Source organism: Sphaerodactylus townsendi, linkage group LG01 (genome assembly GCF_021028975.2).
Source record: "Sphaerodactylus townsendi isolate TG3544 linkage group LG01, MPM_Stown_v2.3, whole genome shotgun sequence".
NCBI classification, from domain to species: Eukaryota; Metazoa; Chordata; class Lepidosauria; order Squamata; family Sphaerodactylidae; genus Sphaerodactylus; species Sphaerodactylus townsendi.
The window spans coordinates 140,342,334-140,360,242 of record NC_059425.1 but is presented as its reverse complement, the minus strand read 5'-3'; the positions used below and the strand labels follow the sequence as shown (position 1 = coordinate 140,360,242).

Genomic DNA, 17,909 nt, shown 5'->3' with positions numbered 1-17,909 from the left:
TACAGAATCATATTCTATAGTCCCTGTAGTTCCGTTTTAGATCCATACATACCTGTTGTTCCTTCTCCTTGCCTGTGGCTTCCTTCCCCAATTTTGTACATTGGAATGACAGTAATGTCATAAGTTGTCAGTGGCTGCAGTCGTTTCAGTGTTGTAGTGGTAGAGGTAGGTGGTACTTTAGTGAACAGCTGTCTTCCTCCCCTCCGGGGACGGTAAACAACACGATAGCTGACAACCTTTCCAGGTGCAGGATTCCAAGTAACTCTCATTGTAGTCTCTGTCTCTTGATCCACTCTCACAACTCTAGAACTTGGTGACACTTTTAAATGTAAAATAAAAGGAAGAAGCTATCAAGGTTTTTTAAAGTTTAATTTATTAAACCAGATATACACAAAAATACAACACAAACTATGTTAATTCACGCAGTATGGCAAAGAAATGGCTTCATTTTATTTTTCAGGAAAAATGTTTAGAATGTTTGGTATTTTTGATGAGGGAAGTACTTCCCCCCAGGTTTTTTTTTAACTCATTTTCTTCCCAAGTTATATTTGGCATGTGTAAAGTGCTATCAAGTTGCAGCTGACTAACAGAGACTCAAGCATGGGGCTTTCAAGGCAAGTTATTAAAAAGGTGGTTTGCCAGTGCCTTCCCCTGCACAGTCTTCCTTGGAGGTCCAAGTAATGACCCTTCTTAGCTTGCGAGATCTGATGACATATGGCTATATCATGCTGCCTTCCCTCCTGAGTTATATTTTTGGGGATAAAACCATCTCATGTAAATTTGGGTAAATATCTTCTCAAAAGCAATATTTTTCATGCATTTGGGCAATGTTTTCCAAATATTTTGAAAGTCTACCTTTTCTTCCACATTTGTGTTTGGTTCTGGAAAGACAAAATCTGTTTGCCTTAGAATGACAGCCTTCACTCAGAAATACTTCAGTTCACCCAAACATGTTGTAACAATAGCTCTCTCAACATTTTTGAATGAGCAATTTCAGGTTCACACAGTGTTTCTCTTTCTCTAGATCTTTGAAACCTTTCCTTTTATCCCACACAGAGCTCTGACTCCTGCTTCTTGGTTTTTTCAACACAATAAAAGAACCCATAACAGGAGTTATGTTAATTACCCAGCCCTGCTGGGCCAGTCAACCTCCTTGACAGCACCAACAAACATCAAAGCCACGAAGTTAAATTGGCACATCTTAGCACTTTCCATATCAACTGTTGGCTTCTGGCATGTCATGAATGGAAGCCACAGAATCAGATTTCTGCTACCAAAAATGTAAGAACAAGGCAACCACCCTGCCTACTAAAACCTTCACCCCACACCAAATTCTGTCTATGCAAAGAATTCAGCTCAAGTCAAGTTTAATCAATTATCTAAGGGAATTCCACTGTGATTGTGAAGGCATTTTTTGCCAAGGCTCAGCTAAACAGCTCAGCTAAATAAGGCTTATTTCAGATTAATTTAAAGAATTTATCAATTCACGAGTTCAATTATCTGCCAGCATTTCTCTCCTCTTAGGTTTAAGTTGGATAGCTGTTCCATGTGAACAAATTTTCCACAGCCCAAATTTTATATTTCACTGCTTCTCTGCAGGCTGAGGTGGCCAGCAACATAGCATGCTTCATTTTTTAAAAAAAATTGAAGGATTTTTTTTAAGGTTACCAACTCTGACTTGGGAAATTCCTGGAGATTTGGGGGCAAGAGCCTGGGAAGAAGGAATATGAGGAGTGGAGGGAGCTCGGCAGTGATATGACCCCACAGACTCCTCCCTTGAAAGCTGCCGTTTTCTTCGGGGGAACTGATCTCTGTAGTCTGGAGATCAGCGGTAATTCCAGTAGATCTCCAGGCCCTACCTGAATCAGGTTGGCAATCCTATTTCTTCTTCAACTGCAACAAACTATGCAGCTCACCCTGTTCTGGGAAATATTCAGCAGGACCTGATTAAGGAGCTATCTCCAGTTCCAAAGCATTGAATTTTAAACATATGTTAATGGCTGAGAATACAAATCAGAAGCATAGGTAACACATTAGGCTAAAATAACAGATCCAATGAACAGCCATCTCCACTTTTGAATTGGGATGTATTATTTCATCTATTCATGTTTTAAGATGACTTCCAATTTTGGGTCACAAGACTGCAGTGCCTCATTGATTTAAGGTGAGGAAAGACAAGATAAAGGGTAGTGTTCTGCCTACCTTCAGTTGTTGCTTCTCCCTCTAGAGGAGCTCCTTCTCCACTTCTATATGAAGCCAGGACTGAAATCTTATACTTAGTCTCAGGCCGTAAGTTTTCCAAGACAGTATTTATAACTTTTCCAGGAACTGTTTTTTCTCCAGACGTATCGTCATAAAGTGATTTCCATACAATTCTGTAATACTGAACTGCTCCAGGTGCTGCTGTCCAAGATACTCCAATAGTAGTATCAGTGATGTCTTTAGTAACTAAGTCACGAGGAGAGCCACGCTCTACAAGAAAAGAAGAAATACAAGAAGTGCTGTGAGCTTGGATGTAAGCAGTAAATACTGAATTAAATTCTAACAGGGGGAAAATTAAATGGCTGTGAAGTAAAACCAAAACATTCAGCACCAAAGCCAGTACCATTAAATTACATTGACAAATGGAAGAAAAATGTCCAATACTTATTTTAGAAGAATGTTTTTATATGTGCTGTATTTACATATACAATATAGCTTACTAGGTCCACATGCATTTTAAATAACTTCTTAATTTTGAAAAGGATTTGTTATTTTAAAAAGGATGTTAAAAACTTGTGACTATCAACAATATTCTCAACATCCTCAGAGAACCATCGCTCTGAAATCTATAACAAAAACAACTAGTAACTGCTGCATATTATAGGATCTTTTGGTTTTAAAATCATTTGTCAATTATTTCTGTACTCAAGCTTAATTTCCATTTTGAAAAGTGACATGTGATTCAGTTCATAGTCATAGTTGATTACTGTATACAAACCTGCTAGGAATTTTGTAGGAAATCTAAAACAAACTGCATTAAGCCTGAAGAGAAAGAGCAGTATCTTACAGCTAATGGTGGCATGTTCCATCAACACACGGAACCTTTGCTGGTGGGATGCACTTTGAATTAACAAAACACATCACTCTTAGCTGAACAGAGTGCTGGAGTATGGCATAATATGCTATAAACTGCCTCTAATATACTATACATCAAGCCTGATTTGACAGAGATTTAAGAATGAAGCTATATTAGGGTTGTATTTATTGTATACTCGTAAAGGGTATACAACTTCACACAGTGGCGTATTTGCCTAGGGACAGGGCGTATTTGCCTAGGGTACCCTCTGTCCCTGGGCGCCACTGATCTGGTCATGTGGGGGTGCAAAATTGACCCCCCCCACATGATCAGGAAGACGGAAAGGCAGCAGGAGGTCGTCATCGTGATGGGTGGGGCCAAGGAAGCCAGAGGACCCCCCCAAGCCTCATCCCCCTCCAGGCTGCCGACTCCCCCCATGGATGTCTCCGGGCGCCATTTCCCCCCAGTTCACCTTTGACTTCACAGCAATGTTCTGCATCATTTCTCTCTGATAAAGCTGAAAGATTCTGCTTGATTTATGCTAGGAAAATCCTATTAAATTCATTAAATTAAACAAAGTTTTTAGGCTTAAAAGATGAACCCCAGGAGAACAGTTTTTCTGGAAGCCAGAAAGAGACTGGACTTCAAAAGTGACTTAAACTATTTTTTTTTCATTCTGTTACAAAGCTTCTACTCTCAATATGTGTTTTTTTCCATTCAAATAAAGAACATGAGTGCAATCCAAGTGGGAAAAATTGGAAAAACCAATGTGATAGAATGTACAGATGGCTCATAATGAAAGGCTTTTCCCCCCACATTTTAATGTAATGTAAATACACAAGCCACTTTACATTGGCTACTTTAAGCATCTGCCATATATCATGAGTTCAATATTAAGCTACCTGCATAATACAGTATATTTACAACAATGAACTCTGGGAGAGTTCAGCTAATAATATGTACCGGAAACACTGCAAGAATATTAGTACACTTGAAACAATTATCAGCTAAACTGTAATACATAACTGGATAGCATAAGAAAGTAATTTATTTCCAATTTAGTGTAATCTGTGCAAATTACTAAAAAAAATGCAGATTGCAGGGACCAGAACTCCTCTGGTATTAAGTGTACTGTGTTTTTGTTACATAAAACAGCACTTTGGGCTTCCAAGCAAACCACAAAGACTGGAAAACTTTGGCCTCAAAAAAGCTGAGAATTGCTGATGAGACAGCCTTCCTACCAAGATGGAAAACAGGAGTTTCATATATATTGCACTCAGAAAATGTACTGTGAGTAATACATTGAAGGACTTTTTATTTGGAGATCTCCACCTGAGATTCTAAGAATTCATATATCTACACTAGCAAGTAGCAAATATCCTGATGGAAACCTACAATCCAATAATCTATGAATTAAGAATAGTGTGTAACAAGTCCCACATTGTGTTGTCAAAGGCTTTCACAGCTGCAATCAACTGGGAACTTCTGCATGCAAAGCAGACACTCTACTGAAAAAAAACCCCTTACCACTAGTGCTTTAAGGAAAAGCGAGATACATCACATGATAGAAGGTGTTGTAGTTTTTCCAGGCTGTGTTGCCATGGCATTGCAGTTTTTGCTCATAAAGTTTCACCTGCATTTATGGCATCTTCAGAGGTATATCATACAATGATGTGTTTCTCTCAATGGCACTGTGTAGAATGATTGTATGGTCTGGCATGTGTCTGAGTGGAGTTCATTTATAGTTGCATTTGCCATCACATTCGCAACTACATTTGCAACTGCATTAACATGTGTCTGGGTGAAGTTCGTTAGCAGTTGCCTTTGAATGTCTCTGGTCTTTGATTTTGCTTGGGTTTTAGTACTGGGAGCTAGGTTTTGTTGATTTTCATACTCTCTTGTTGAAACTATTCTGGTGGTTTTGTGGATTTCAGTTGCTTCCTTGTGTAATCTGACATAGTAGCTGTTGGAATTATCAAGGATTTGGTTTAGAGCATGTTCAGCTACTGATTTCTCAGGTTGGATTAGTCAGCAGTGCCTTTCATGTTCTTTAATTCTTCCACAGAATGCTGTGGAACCTCAATTTTCATTGCCTTCGGTTTTCATTGCCTTCGGTTTTCATCGATTTTTTCAGTGAAAAATTTGTCTCGGTTTTCATCTATTTGCCTCGGTTTTCATCGATTTGCAGTAAGGTGCAGCGGTTTGTGGAGAAAAATCACCCGGACAAAGCTGCTGCAGGCTGTGTCCGCAACTTGTTTAATGACAATGTCTTGCCCCATTTCAGACAAATCTTAAAGAGGCATCAGAAACAGACCTCTTTGGACAGCTTTCTGGTGTGACATTGGTCCACTGACTCTGAAGCTGGTCCTAGTGTTATCGTTTGTTGCTGTTTTCAGCATTAAACACTATGTTTATTCACCAAAAACGTGTTTTGGTATGTTTTTTGGAGTGCCTAGAACAGATTAATTGGATTTACATTGATTCCTATGGAAAAGTTTGTCTCGGTTTTCATCAGTTTCAGTTTTCATCGATTCTTTTCGGACGGATTACCAACGAAAACCGAGGTTCCGCTGTATACTTGTCCATAGCTGAATGGTATGTGATAGACTCCTGCAAAGGTAAGGGGATCTTTGCTGATCATAGCATAACCTCCCAGGGTTTTACCAGACGTCATCCACCTAATTTATTAATTAAGGAAAGGTTATTGCTGCTACTGTTTTTATTGTTTTAATTGGGATTATTCGATTGTTTTAGTTGCAATGTATTGTGTTTGGTTGCCTGTAAACCGCCCTGAGCCCTTCGGGGGTAGGGCGGTCTAATAAATCGAAATAATAATAATAATAATAATAATAATAATAATAATAATAATAATAATAATAATAATAATAATAATAATAATAATAATAATAATAATAATAATAATAATATGTTGTTGTTGTTGTTGTTGTTGTTGTTGTTGTTTTCTGTTGGGTCTGAAGAGTTTTTGAAGGTCTCTAGTTGTGTAAGTTTTTTTTAAGTACTGGTAGCCAGTAGTTGAACATGCTCAAACCAGGCTGGACATAAGCTCTTATTACTGCTTAGAGTGCCATATAAATACTTATGCCATACTCCAGTTCTTTCTGATCTAGACTTCTAAAATCCTAATGTATTGGTTACTGAATGTCCAATTTTGTTGACTGATTGCACTAGGTGTAATCCACCTTGAGTCCCTGTGAGAAAGGTGGACTATCAATAACATAATATTTTTTAAAACGAAGCTGCCTCATACTAAATCAGGCTATTGACTATATTTGTTGCCTCTTCTTGCAGACAAGGGTCTCGGGCAAAGGTTTCTTATTTCTAGCTACTTGATCCTTTGTTTAAATGACGATGTGGGGATTGAACCAGAGACCTACTCTATGCAAAGCGGATACTCTACTGAGCCACCCCCACTCCCACTACTGCACTAAGGAAAAGTGAGATATATTACAGGACAGAAGCAAAAATGGCCTAGAATTTGATTCAGAATGAGGAAACTCTACTACTTGACATTCACCAGTCATTTAAACTATTTTGAAACAAAAATTAGTTGAGTGATGTTAAACAGAATTGCATCCTACTAAGTCCACTGACGTTAATCGATTTAGAAAAGTTTACCTATCCATTGGATTGTATCATGAGTCTTATATGGATAGCTCATTAGATGTTCAGCTCTAAAATCCCTACTTTCACAGGTAAGGCTGAAAAGGAGAAGGGCTTTTATAGCTGTGTTTCCCACACTTTGAGGTATGTCACCTCATTGTTCTGTTTTGTTTTAAGTAAGGCCGTTTCCGCACGGCCCATTAACGACGGCCTGGGGGCGGTAAAAACGCCGCCCCCAGGCCGCCGTTCGCACAAGACAGTACCGCTGCCTGGCAACGCAGCTTAGCGGCGCACCTGATTCCCTCCCTCCCCCCAGAGGCGGCGCTTTCAGGCTGCTTCTAAAACAACAACCCTCCTTTAAAGGGTTGTTGTTGAGGAAGCGTCTTCAGGTGGCGCCGGGTGCGAACCGCGCTACGCCCGGAAGACGCTGTCTCCGACTCTCCGCCCTGCCGGTGTCCTCGTCGATTATGCAGCCTGCTGGTGCGTCGCCAGCCCATACCTTGTCCTCCGACCTCCAGGGGTCGGAGGGCAGCTGCATGGGCTGGAAGACTGCAACAGCAGGCTACTAAAGCTTCCAGGACACCGCGTGAGTTATGGGCAAAACTTGGCGAAAAGGAAGAAGCGACTCCGTCGCGAGACGCCTGCCATCTACACCGTGGCCTCAGCTTCGCCTGCTGCGCACTCTTTAGCGTCGCATGGAGCGAACTTCTTCGCCGCCAGAACTCTTGGCGGCGTGGGGGCGACTGGAGGCCGTGCGGAAACGGCCTAAGTATGGCAAAAAAAAGTTTTCTATTTCAAATTATTTTTAAGGCCGAAATGCTAGCTTTTATCTGTTATACTTTTGGTACAGCTGCTTTGACACTTGTGGTATTTTTTAATTTTTGTATTTTCTTGCAGTTTTTCTTGATTATATTCCAATTCTAGTTTTATTTATTACTCCTATAAGCCACCTAGAGGGTCTATTTTGGAATGAATGCCAGAATAATTTCTTTTTAAAAGACAGATCAGAAATAATGACATTCCCTGGTGGCACCAACATTATGACTTACTCCGTCATATGCAATAGAACTGAGATGTTCAAAACATACTACTGGCAATATGTGAATGTATCAGATTACTCCAAGAGCAGGCAATACTCCATCAGCCATAGGATACCATTATATTTCATCTCTGTCACAGTCTACTAACCTCCAAAAATCCCATATGGGGCATTTTAAAAACACCTAACTTCATCTACATTTGGATTTTCCAAAATTCCATTTCCAGCTCTACTGTTTCCACCAAGCTGAGCCACACACAATAATTGCAGCTAAGTGTTTTTCCTATGTGTTTTGGCTCATGTCTTCTTACTACTTCAGAAACCATAACTGCTACAAGGCTGTGAACAAGTTTTGCTTGAAATGTTCACTAGAACTAAATTACCAGCACAAGCATGGATTTCTCTTTTCATTTCAGCAGAAGCTCCACAAACGAACCACTTTTTCTTAGCTAATTTCCGGGAAATCTTAAGCAAACTGATTGTCAAGTATTGTGAAGGAGCTGCAAACAAACTACAGTGGTTGCCTGTTAGACTCATCAACCTACCATATCTGGAATAAATAATACATCTTGGGCCAGCCCAATGTTTGCTGTATTAAAACAGGCTAACCAAAGCCAAATAATCCAGAAGTAAAAACTCAAAATATAGTTTTCTCCCAGTATAAATAGAACAGCCATTATCTAATATGCCTACATATTGCCAGTTTTTTATGCATTCAGCCCATTCTGTTTTGCAAAATATTGTTTCTAAGTGTATTTGGACATGGTTTAAAGTGTTCAGGAAAACAAATTGAATATGTAGGCAATATCTGCGGAAGGTTCAGAAACCACAAGAATTTGAGATGGCATTCCAACAGAACCACCAAAAATGTTTCTACAGTTCCTTACACAGCTCCAATTTGTTGCCCTACTCTTCATACCCTACCTTATGGAAACATGGATTTTACATGATTTTTCATACAATATATATATTTGATAATTGCTAACAGCCATATATGTGTGGAGCAAAGGTCCAAGCTAAAAACAGGCCAACTCTGCAAAAGGAGATCTGCCAGCACACCAATGAAAGGGTTAATGCACTGAGTACCTCTAAAGGCCTCATGGACTGTATCTTGAATACAACACATTGCCATGGCTGCAGCTATGCAAATAATACAGGAACACCCTGCCCTGAGATTGTGGTATATCTTTGTCTCTAGCAACCATCAGCGTTTACAATCGTTCCCTCCCTGATCCACTCAAAGCCTCAGCCAAATTTAAATAACATATCTGGACAGAGACTCCTAAAAGAAACTCTGCCTAAACCACTCAAGGCTACTCCCTGATTCAATCACAAGACAATTGGCTCTACTGTCCCAACATTCAGAAGACAATAGATGAACTATTAATTAGCTCAACCCAGCAATCCCAGCATGGAAACCCAGGAAGTTTCAGGAATAAAGTTCCTAGCTCCCGCCCCTACCTATGCTATAGGGTATAAAAGTACAGCGCACCCCAAGTTCTTGGCTCTAGTGCTAGCTGGCTAGCTAGTCAGCTCCTAGCGAGCTCGCTGGCTCGTTCTAGCTCCTTACTAGCTTGAACCTCTCTTGTGTTAAGTTGGTTCTAAGTCACGATATCGTCCTTCGCTTGGATTCATTTGCTGGTTATATGAATCCTTGCCTTCTTCAAGAACTTCTCAGCTGAACCCAGGTAATGTATAAGTCCCCTGCTCCCCCTCCTAATCTTTCATCCAAATCTATTTTTCCTCCTCGCTTATATCTCTTAGGAACTGTGTGTATGCTTCTCTATATCTCACTGTATGAATGTTTGCACCAAAAACTTATAAAAATATTTAAATTCAATTTAGTCTCCTTTGTATTTTCTTGGAACGTTTCAAGCCATTTTCTGGTATAGTTGTTCTAAAGATCCCATCGCTAGCCTACCTCTTGCTGCCAAGCCAAGTTATTCCCTATCGCCATTTTTAAACGTTTTAACTGTTAAGCTAGCGTAACAAACTGCATAACATTGATGTCTGCTTAGCTCAGTCATCCTCTTTCTTTGAATTGGTGGTGGAAAGTGCTGTTACGTCAGAGGTGACGTATGGCAACTCAGTATGGTTTTCGGTAAGAGATGTGCAGAGGTGAATTGCCATTGCCATCACCCAGCAGGATTCACATGGAGGAGTGGAGAATCGAACCTGATTCTCCAGATTAGTGTTTGCTCCTGTTAACCACTATACCACACTGGCTCCTCATTCTTTGAATCACCTTACTAACTTTAAAAAGTCTTGCATATGCACAGATACAGTCATTAGAACTAATTAGGAAATTAAATAAATGCAGCTCCATTTTTTAGCACACAGCTATTTTCACATTTTTTTCATAGCCTTTTTTCTCTCTTTTTTATTTACATTATTTCAAGTCAAGTCAAATACATTATTTATAATCCACCATTCTCACTTGGACTCAAGGCAGATTACACAGAGTGAGTCTATACAATCAACAAGATGGGACAATTCATTGAAATTCTGAGTCTTTGGCTAAGTATAAAATAAAATTACTAGAATCTACTAAAGTTACCTGTTCGCTAGTTTTCTCCCTCTGACAGAAAAATCTTACTTAAACCATTTAAAACACAGATCAATTTCTTCCACTCCCACAGCACATACACAAAAATACCAATCAGGAGAAGACCAAGTTTATTTTTCCTGCCCCCTGGCCTGACGTTCATTCAAGCTTCCACTCAAAAACAACAGCCATTCAGAATATGGGATGCTAGGCATGCTCACAGGTGCTTGAAGCTGCCACTTAAAAACAACAGCCAATCAGAATGTGGGACACTTGGTCTGGGCATGATGTTCAGACATGCTTCCAAAGTAAATACAGAAGTCCGGCTTGTGCAGAGCAAACTGGAGCATTTCCTACTCTGCTCCTGGTCAGAAGCGGGTAGCCATGCTAAGGGAGAAACTGGATTGAAAATCCAGGTATATATGATCCTGGTTCAACCCCGGTGTAATTTCCTTTACAAAAGCAGCCCGAGTTTCAAATCCCCATTCTGCTATAGCAGCTTGCTAGATAACCCTGGGCCAGCCACACACTCTTAGACTGCCCTTCCTCACAGAGCCATTGGAAGGACACGCTGAATATAATGGAAGAGAGGAGAATGGTGAAAGCTATTTTGGGTTGAGTAAATAAAAGGGATGTTATTTACCTCTATTCCAAGGAAAAGTTTGGCTGCCCACTTCACCATCCAAAGGGGGAGCCAAATCCACCTCAAAAAGCAGAACACAGCTGTGCTGGCAGATTTGCCCTACCCAGGGCACTTGCCCCAGTCAGCACATAGCCACTGCAGCCCTTCCTGACATAGTGGGGTTGGTCTAGGGGTGTGGCTAAGGGAGGAGTCGACTTTAGCCAGCTTCCTCTTGGTTCACCCTGTTGTGCTACCAGATGGGTAACCAAAATGTGGCGTAAGCCTATTCTGCCCAATAGAGGGTTGCTGGCGGTGGGGAGGCTTTTCAGCTTTTTAAGCCTTTTGCCACCAGAAAGCCTCTATGGGAGTGGTGGGGTGGCACCACATTGGCGACACAGCCTGCCGCCCCTGAGTTTGGATGGGATCATAGACCTCTGTTTGGATGGGATCAAAGACCCATTTGCAGCCCTGATCACAAACCTTTACATGTCAGTCTTCCTCAGTGCCCACTACTTGCTGTATTTCTTGCAGTTGGATCACATCAGTAGAACCAACAATGCTTACAACTGAACAGTGAATGTACTGTTAGAAAATGATGAGAAGCACAATAAAATACAGGAATAAGTCCATCTGCATTTTGGCAAATTTGACAGTGGTTGAGAACTGATTAAACAATCACAGTAAAATTAATTTTAAAAGGATAGATATATTAAATTTCCTGGTCAATCCATCAGAGACCTCATTGGAAGGAAGGGTTAAATCCTGTTAAGGAGTGGAAAGTTCTGCACAAAGGCTTTTAAAACATTTGCATGCTTTGCAAACGTTTTGAAAAGACTCGTTTTCATGTTTTTGATTTGTATTGTGCCAAACCAAAACATTCTGACAATGTTTCAGTTTATGTAAAACGTTTTTGGCTCCTCTGCACCAGAAAACGCTTCTCCCCACCCTTTTAAAAAATATGCATGCATGGATTTGAAGCCACGAAGATTTTTCAAAGCAGAGCCAATTTTCCAGCTCTCGGATTGGATCTTACTGTCACCTGCGCTATGATTGGATGTAAGTGTTGCTGCTCATCTGGTTCAATTCCATTAATCAGTGCACATGCACACTGAAGGCAAATTTTCAAGGCTTTCAAGAGCAGACCTGATTGGCCCACCCATCTCCCCTCCTTTACTCCTACAGTACTATACAAACAAATCACCACCCCTTATCCTACATAAAAGTAATGGTATTTTAAATAAGAATATAATATTCATAACCATGAGAATCTGCCCTATCCCTATATAAAGCAGCACGTCAAGGTTTCAATTGTTTGAGTACTTGTTTTTCTGCGGCATCTAATCCTCCAGACAAAATTAATAATAATAACAAAAGAAACATGGCCCTTTCCTATAATAGGGAGTCTACAATGAGTTTATTACTGTATGGATATGAGGAAAATGACAAACAGGCTCACTACCCAGGGAGAAAATGTGCTTGGGGAGCACCACAAAATGGCAAGTGGCCAGAGAATCACCCTAAAATGGCAGCTGGCACAAGAATCAAAAGTATCAGAGTAGAAGCAGGGCAGAAGAGATTCAAAAATGGGTGGGAAAATGAAATGTTTCCTGCTTTCCACACAGGCAAGTAGGGAATGTTTGGAAAAAGTTTCAGAAAAAAAGAAAAGTTAGAATGTATTTTTGAAATAGAACGTTTGTCTGGGGGGGGGGGGAAATTAAAAATACAACGTTTTCAAAAACAAAGCTGTGTGGAATTCCAACAGGAAACATTTATATTTCAGCCTTAAAATGTTTCATTTATGTGTGCTGAATCGACCAGTTTAAAGTACCACCCTTGAAGTAACTAAAACAAAAGAAGACATTGCTTGACTGGCCCTTTCCCCATTTACCTTAAGCCTCGCTCTACTCTCCTCAAGTAGCACGGGGTCCCCGGCACTCCGCACTACAGGGGTGGCGACAACGCAGCTGCCCCGACGCTGCCGCTCTCGCGCCCCCTCAGCGCGCGGCATCCCTGGCGCATGCCTAGGCATCCCCACGACCCTGCGCTCTGCGTGGGGTCATCAAAAGGTGCCCTTTACAAGAGCGCCAGGGATGCCGCGCGCTGAGGGGGCGCGACAGCGGCAACGTTGGGGCGGCTGCGCTGTCGCCGCCCCTGTCGTGGGGAGTGCCCCGGGACCCCGCGCTACTTGAGGAGAGTAGCGCGGGGCTTAAGGTAAGTGAGGAAAGGCCCCTCAAAACGGCGCCTTTTGGGACGCCCGGGCACGCGCCAGAGATGCCGCGCACTGAGAGTAGCGCGCAGCAAAGGGCAGCAAAGGTAAGTGGGGGAACGCCCACAGTCACTGTTCACTTTTGTGATCAATCTAGGAACAAGGATATCAAAAGAAAAAGGAGAGGCAAGTTAGGTGGCCAACAGGCCTGAAAAAAAGAGTCCTGTCCACACAAGTATAGATAGTACTAATAATGAAACTGGAACAGCAGGCAAAAGGCATACATATAAAAGAGTGGTCTCGTTTGATTTTCCCATGACATACCATTTCTGCTGTCCTTAAGACTCTTGCATTCCTCTGCTTCCAGGTGCAAGGAAGCAGCAACATGTTCAACCATGCCCTCAGTTCAGATACAATTTAACCATCAATGCCAATGAATGTGTAGAAAGTTTAGCATTTTATTTTTTGTATGCTTGTGGGAGAGCATCCATGGGAACCCCCCTAAAAGGCTGCAATAACTGCCAAAGGTTTTACCAGTAGCAGTAAATATAGCACTCTATGAGATGAAACCTGCTTCCTCAGAGCATAATATTCCAGCAGTTATGTAATATGCATAATTGTAGTTGATCATTTCCTCTATTTTGGTTTGCTTTTTCCTAGAAATATGGCATTCTCACAGAATGGATAAGCGACATGATTGTTTGACAACTGGCAAAAGTCTCTTGAAAATGTCAGCATCAAGAAACTAAGAATGTACAATTTTAAATAATGCATGAGACAGCACTAAATCTCCAAGGGAGACACAGAGTCCTTGTTTCTCTTTGTACGGTACAAGCATTTTGCAACTGAAAACATGTGCGTAAAGTTCCTGTGTTACACTTAAAACATTTCATTGTAAGGAAATGTCACTGCACTGGTACTGACTCAGTCTGTAGGAGGCTTTCCATCTCAAGCATTTTTGGGTTAGCTATGGAAACAGCAGAAAAGCCTCATCCAGAGAGATGCCACACTATTTGCTTTGCTGCTTAAAACGTCTGTGCAATTTAAAAGACAAATAAATACAAGTTCTGTGATTGGTTTGGTTGTCACCATTGACCTAGTTCATTTACCTTTTCAGTTCATTCACCTTTTCATATACCAGGAACCTACCACCCCTGTGTAAAAGGACCATATGCTATTATAATCCGCCTCATATGCTCAATGATCATGTTGCATGAGCAGGGTTAAGTGCAAGTTTACCAAGCACGGTCAGTGTTAGCACTCATGATCCAACCACTGGATTTTTCAGGATGGGCATTCTCTTATTCCAAAGCATGGTAAATATGCATTACATTCATGTTCACACAATATGGTGACTACAGTTATCCAGAGGATCACAGGCAGTGTGAACTCCCATTATGTGAAGTTGGTAGTCTTCCAGGATGCATCACTGTCAAGTCTGAAAAGAACTAGTGAATTTAGTGAAATATAATTTGAAATGAGAGTCTGATACGAGGAATGTGCAAAGCAACTACTAAATGTTTTATTTATTTATTTTGCTAAATTGTTCTGAACAACATATTGAAATGTAAAAAGTGTTGTTCTGCTTTGAAGGCCCATACCCAGAAATTATAGTGTCCTGAGAGCAGCACTAAAAGATCCCAGTAAACAGACAGAGGTCAGCAGTAATCTTTTGATGAATTATCATGCGGAATACAGATAATACCTACGCCAGAGCTAGAAGTTTATCTTCCTTTCAAAATTACAAAAACAACCTCCTCAAACTCTATATTCAAATTAATCTGTTTAACAGAAAGCATGGAGCACGTTCTTGTCATTTAACATTATGCCTTCAGGCAAACAAGTAAGATCTTGCCAGATCTGCTGTTACCACCTCCTCTTCATGGGAAAAACTGATTAGAAAAACAGTAGCTCTCAGAAATAGTTGATAGTTAGCCATCTACTGGGTTTCCACTCATTACAATTGCTGTGTTTGCCATTATATCCTATTTCTAGTCTATGATCTCATGGGTTTGGCTCAGCTTGTATTTAAAAAATATCAGATGGAAACCCAAGAAGAATGATGTATCCTTAAGGAGCTAGACAAAGTGAAATATCTGGACTTTCTTTTCTCTTTACATTGACTGTGCCATACCATGTGATTGTTCTAGTACTACCAAAAACAAAAAAAGCATCAACCGGCCTGATACAAAGCAATAAGGCACATATTTGGAAGATATATAAAAATAAATAGCACTTTTATTAACCGAACATTAACTAAATGAAAGCAGGACACAAGGAAGACTTTGGGCCACTGATTGATCACTGGACAGGTTCTGGATTTTGTTCTTGTTTTCTGATTCTGATAGACTGCCAAGTACCTTCAGGTTCTGCAGTCATTTGGTCCAAAGCAAAGACCAAAAACAAAATTAGCAAGCTGCATAATGCATTCTATTAGGACCAACATAACATAAATCAGTGTGCAATATTCTGAAGTCTTCAGAATTCTTAGTGAGGCTAGCTATTACAATAATTAAAAGGTGGTGAAGAGGGAAAGCAAACATCTCAGATCATGATCTTAAGCATTGTCTTGTCAGCATCCTTTATAAAATGATAAGCAGGCATGCAGAAGTAAAATAGTACTGTTCTCAGATTTCAACATTGACTTTCTGGAAGGAAGAAGGAAAAAATAGAGTTCTACTGCAAATACAAAACAAGTAATAGTCTATATGTGCCTCCAACATGTTTGTTTAAAAATTATAAAAATGAAAACATTAAAAATAGCATTGGTAGTGCATCATGATTCCATTAAAAAAAGCTGAATCATGCAAGGCTGAATATAGTCCACCCCTAAATTAAATCAATCTCTTAAATATTAGCAGTTTTAAACTTTGTAATACTTATCAATGGCCACAAATTGGAATATTTTTGATTTGGCACATGAAATTTCAATACGATCAGGGAAGACTAGTAAAAAAATGAAGAACATGATTCCCCACATTATGAAGCAAATGTGTAATAAAGTGGGGTACAAGTGTATGTGTGATTAGCAAGGTTACTAATCAGGTGTGGCAGGAGTTCTCTGGGAATTTCAACTGTTCGCCGGACAGCAAAGACCAGAAATTGCAGTTTTCCTCTAACTTGGAAAACCAGATGTGGCCTGGCGTGGCTGGGGGTGGATCCTGGCCAGAGTACTGGGCTGAGTGGGTTTTTAAATCAAATTAAATAACCTTTATTGACACACACTGGTTTCTCTTCAGAGGGTTTTCCATCAGGTCTATCTGCTGGGGATAGGCCATACTGCCTGGCCACATACATCCAGGAAGGTTTCACCGGCGGCTTCCAGATATCTTTTGTTGACTTCTGCCTTCCCATGTACTCAGGCAACTTAAAATCTGCTAGGGATATGCCTGAGATGGTGACCACCAAAATAGGGGGGGAAAGTGTGCCACAGGCTGTGTGGCAGCCTCATTAAAAGTCACCCCCAAATTGTGTTTCCCCTCTAGGAGTGGTGCACAAAAAATCCTCAGGAGAATTCTGCCTGATACATCACTCGTCCTACCCCAAATACTCCTATGTCAGTGAGGGCAACTCCTAGAATCTTGCACAGCAAAATATGCTTTGTTTCATCTGGCTGTCTGCCTGGCCACATCTTGTGGTCCAGTCACCCATATGGCAAACAGTGATGTACAATTAGTCTTACGGCAGTAATCTTCCATGCACTCTCAAGCCTGCTTTGCTTTAAATTCACAAGTTCCTGGTATATTAATAAGGCTATGCCTATGGCACGTTCTGTGCCCTGTGCAGCATTCAAGACATTTAGAACATTCCTTGAATGGGAACGGACAGGACAGGGAGCCCTAGCATGACCTATTACTTTGATGATTTCTTGTTTGTTGCCCCAGGAGGGAGCAAATGCTTAAACCAGACACTTGGCCATATTCTACTTACTTGCAGCTGAATTGGAGGAGTCTCTGGCCCATAAAAAAATGGAGTACACTGCCACCAAGCTAGTTTATAAGATGATTCAATTGGTCTTAGTAACCGGTATCTCCCACCGCCCTAGGGACAAGCTGCTGAACCTCAAGAATCTCACTTCCCACCTTCTTGTTCACTTGAAGTGCGTACTAAAACAGCTTCCATAGCTTCCGCCCCCTTGTTCAAATGAATGCTGCAGCCACGCAGCCACGCAGCCTCTATGCAGGACTCCCCACGATCCACTCAGGGGCTGTCCTGATTGGCTGCTGTGCTTCTCTGGGGAGGGATTTTATTTCAATGTTCTAAAGGATGAATCCACATCTCCACGCTTTGCCAAGGAATCTTCCGCTGTGAGCACCATTTTGAGCACTCAAAACCACTATTTGAGCACTCAATACAACGTGGAGATGTGGATTTTTAGAATTAAAAATAAAAAAGAAAACCCAGGCACACACCCCGCTGTTGCCTAATTGGACAGATGGCTCTACGTCATCACCAACAGCGGGAAACTTAAACCCGGAGTCACCCCCGGGCTTCCCCACTCCTCTGCACGCCCCCGCACTCGGCACGGGGTTTTCAGAAAGGTGCTGGACCATCCAGCACCTTAAAAGATGCGTGCTGAAGAGGAAGGAGAGTGGCAGAATCGGGGTTGCTGCGTTGTTGCCGCTGAGGAAGTGGGGAATGCAGCAGGCCCCCAGATTATTTGACGAGAGTAGTGCGCAACAAAAGGTGAGTGGGGAAACGGCCTTTATCAAGGTGGCTAAGGCTTTGAAGGAAAATTGGGAACTTGGCTTTCCTTCCTGGATAATTTAAATGGTGTTTCTCTGTGGCAGGTCCAGTCCAACACAGGGCGGCTTGGTC

At 41.2% G+C, this 17,909-nt stretch overlaps 1 protein-coding gene across 8 annotated transcripts in view; it reads right to left on the bottom strand.

The window, feature by feature from the left end:
• Positions 1-17,909, bottom strand: part of COL12A1 (collagen type XII alpha 1 chain) — a 151,074-nt gene that overhangs the window by 93,469 nt on the left and 39,696 nt on the right. For 5 of the 8 annotated variants that reach the window (XM_048495759.1, XM_048495767.1, XM_048495750.1 and 2 more), the window contains exons 14-15: positions 2,203-2,472; positions 53-319 (exon numbers count right to left, since the gene is read on the bottom strand). The exons of the other annotated variants lie outside the window; for them this stretch is intronic. In XM_048495759.1, the coding sequence (XP_048351716.1) occupies positions 53-319; positions 2,203-2,472 (537 nt within the window). The remainder of the gene's footprint in view (positions 1-52; positions 320-2,202; positions 2,473-17,909) is intronic. 8 annotated transcript variants of the gene reach the window in all.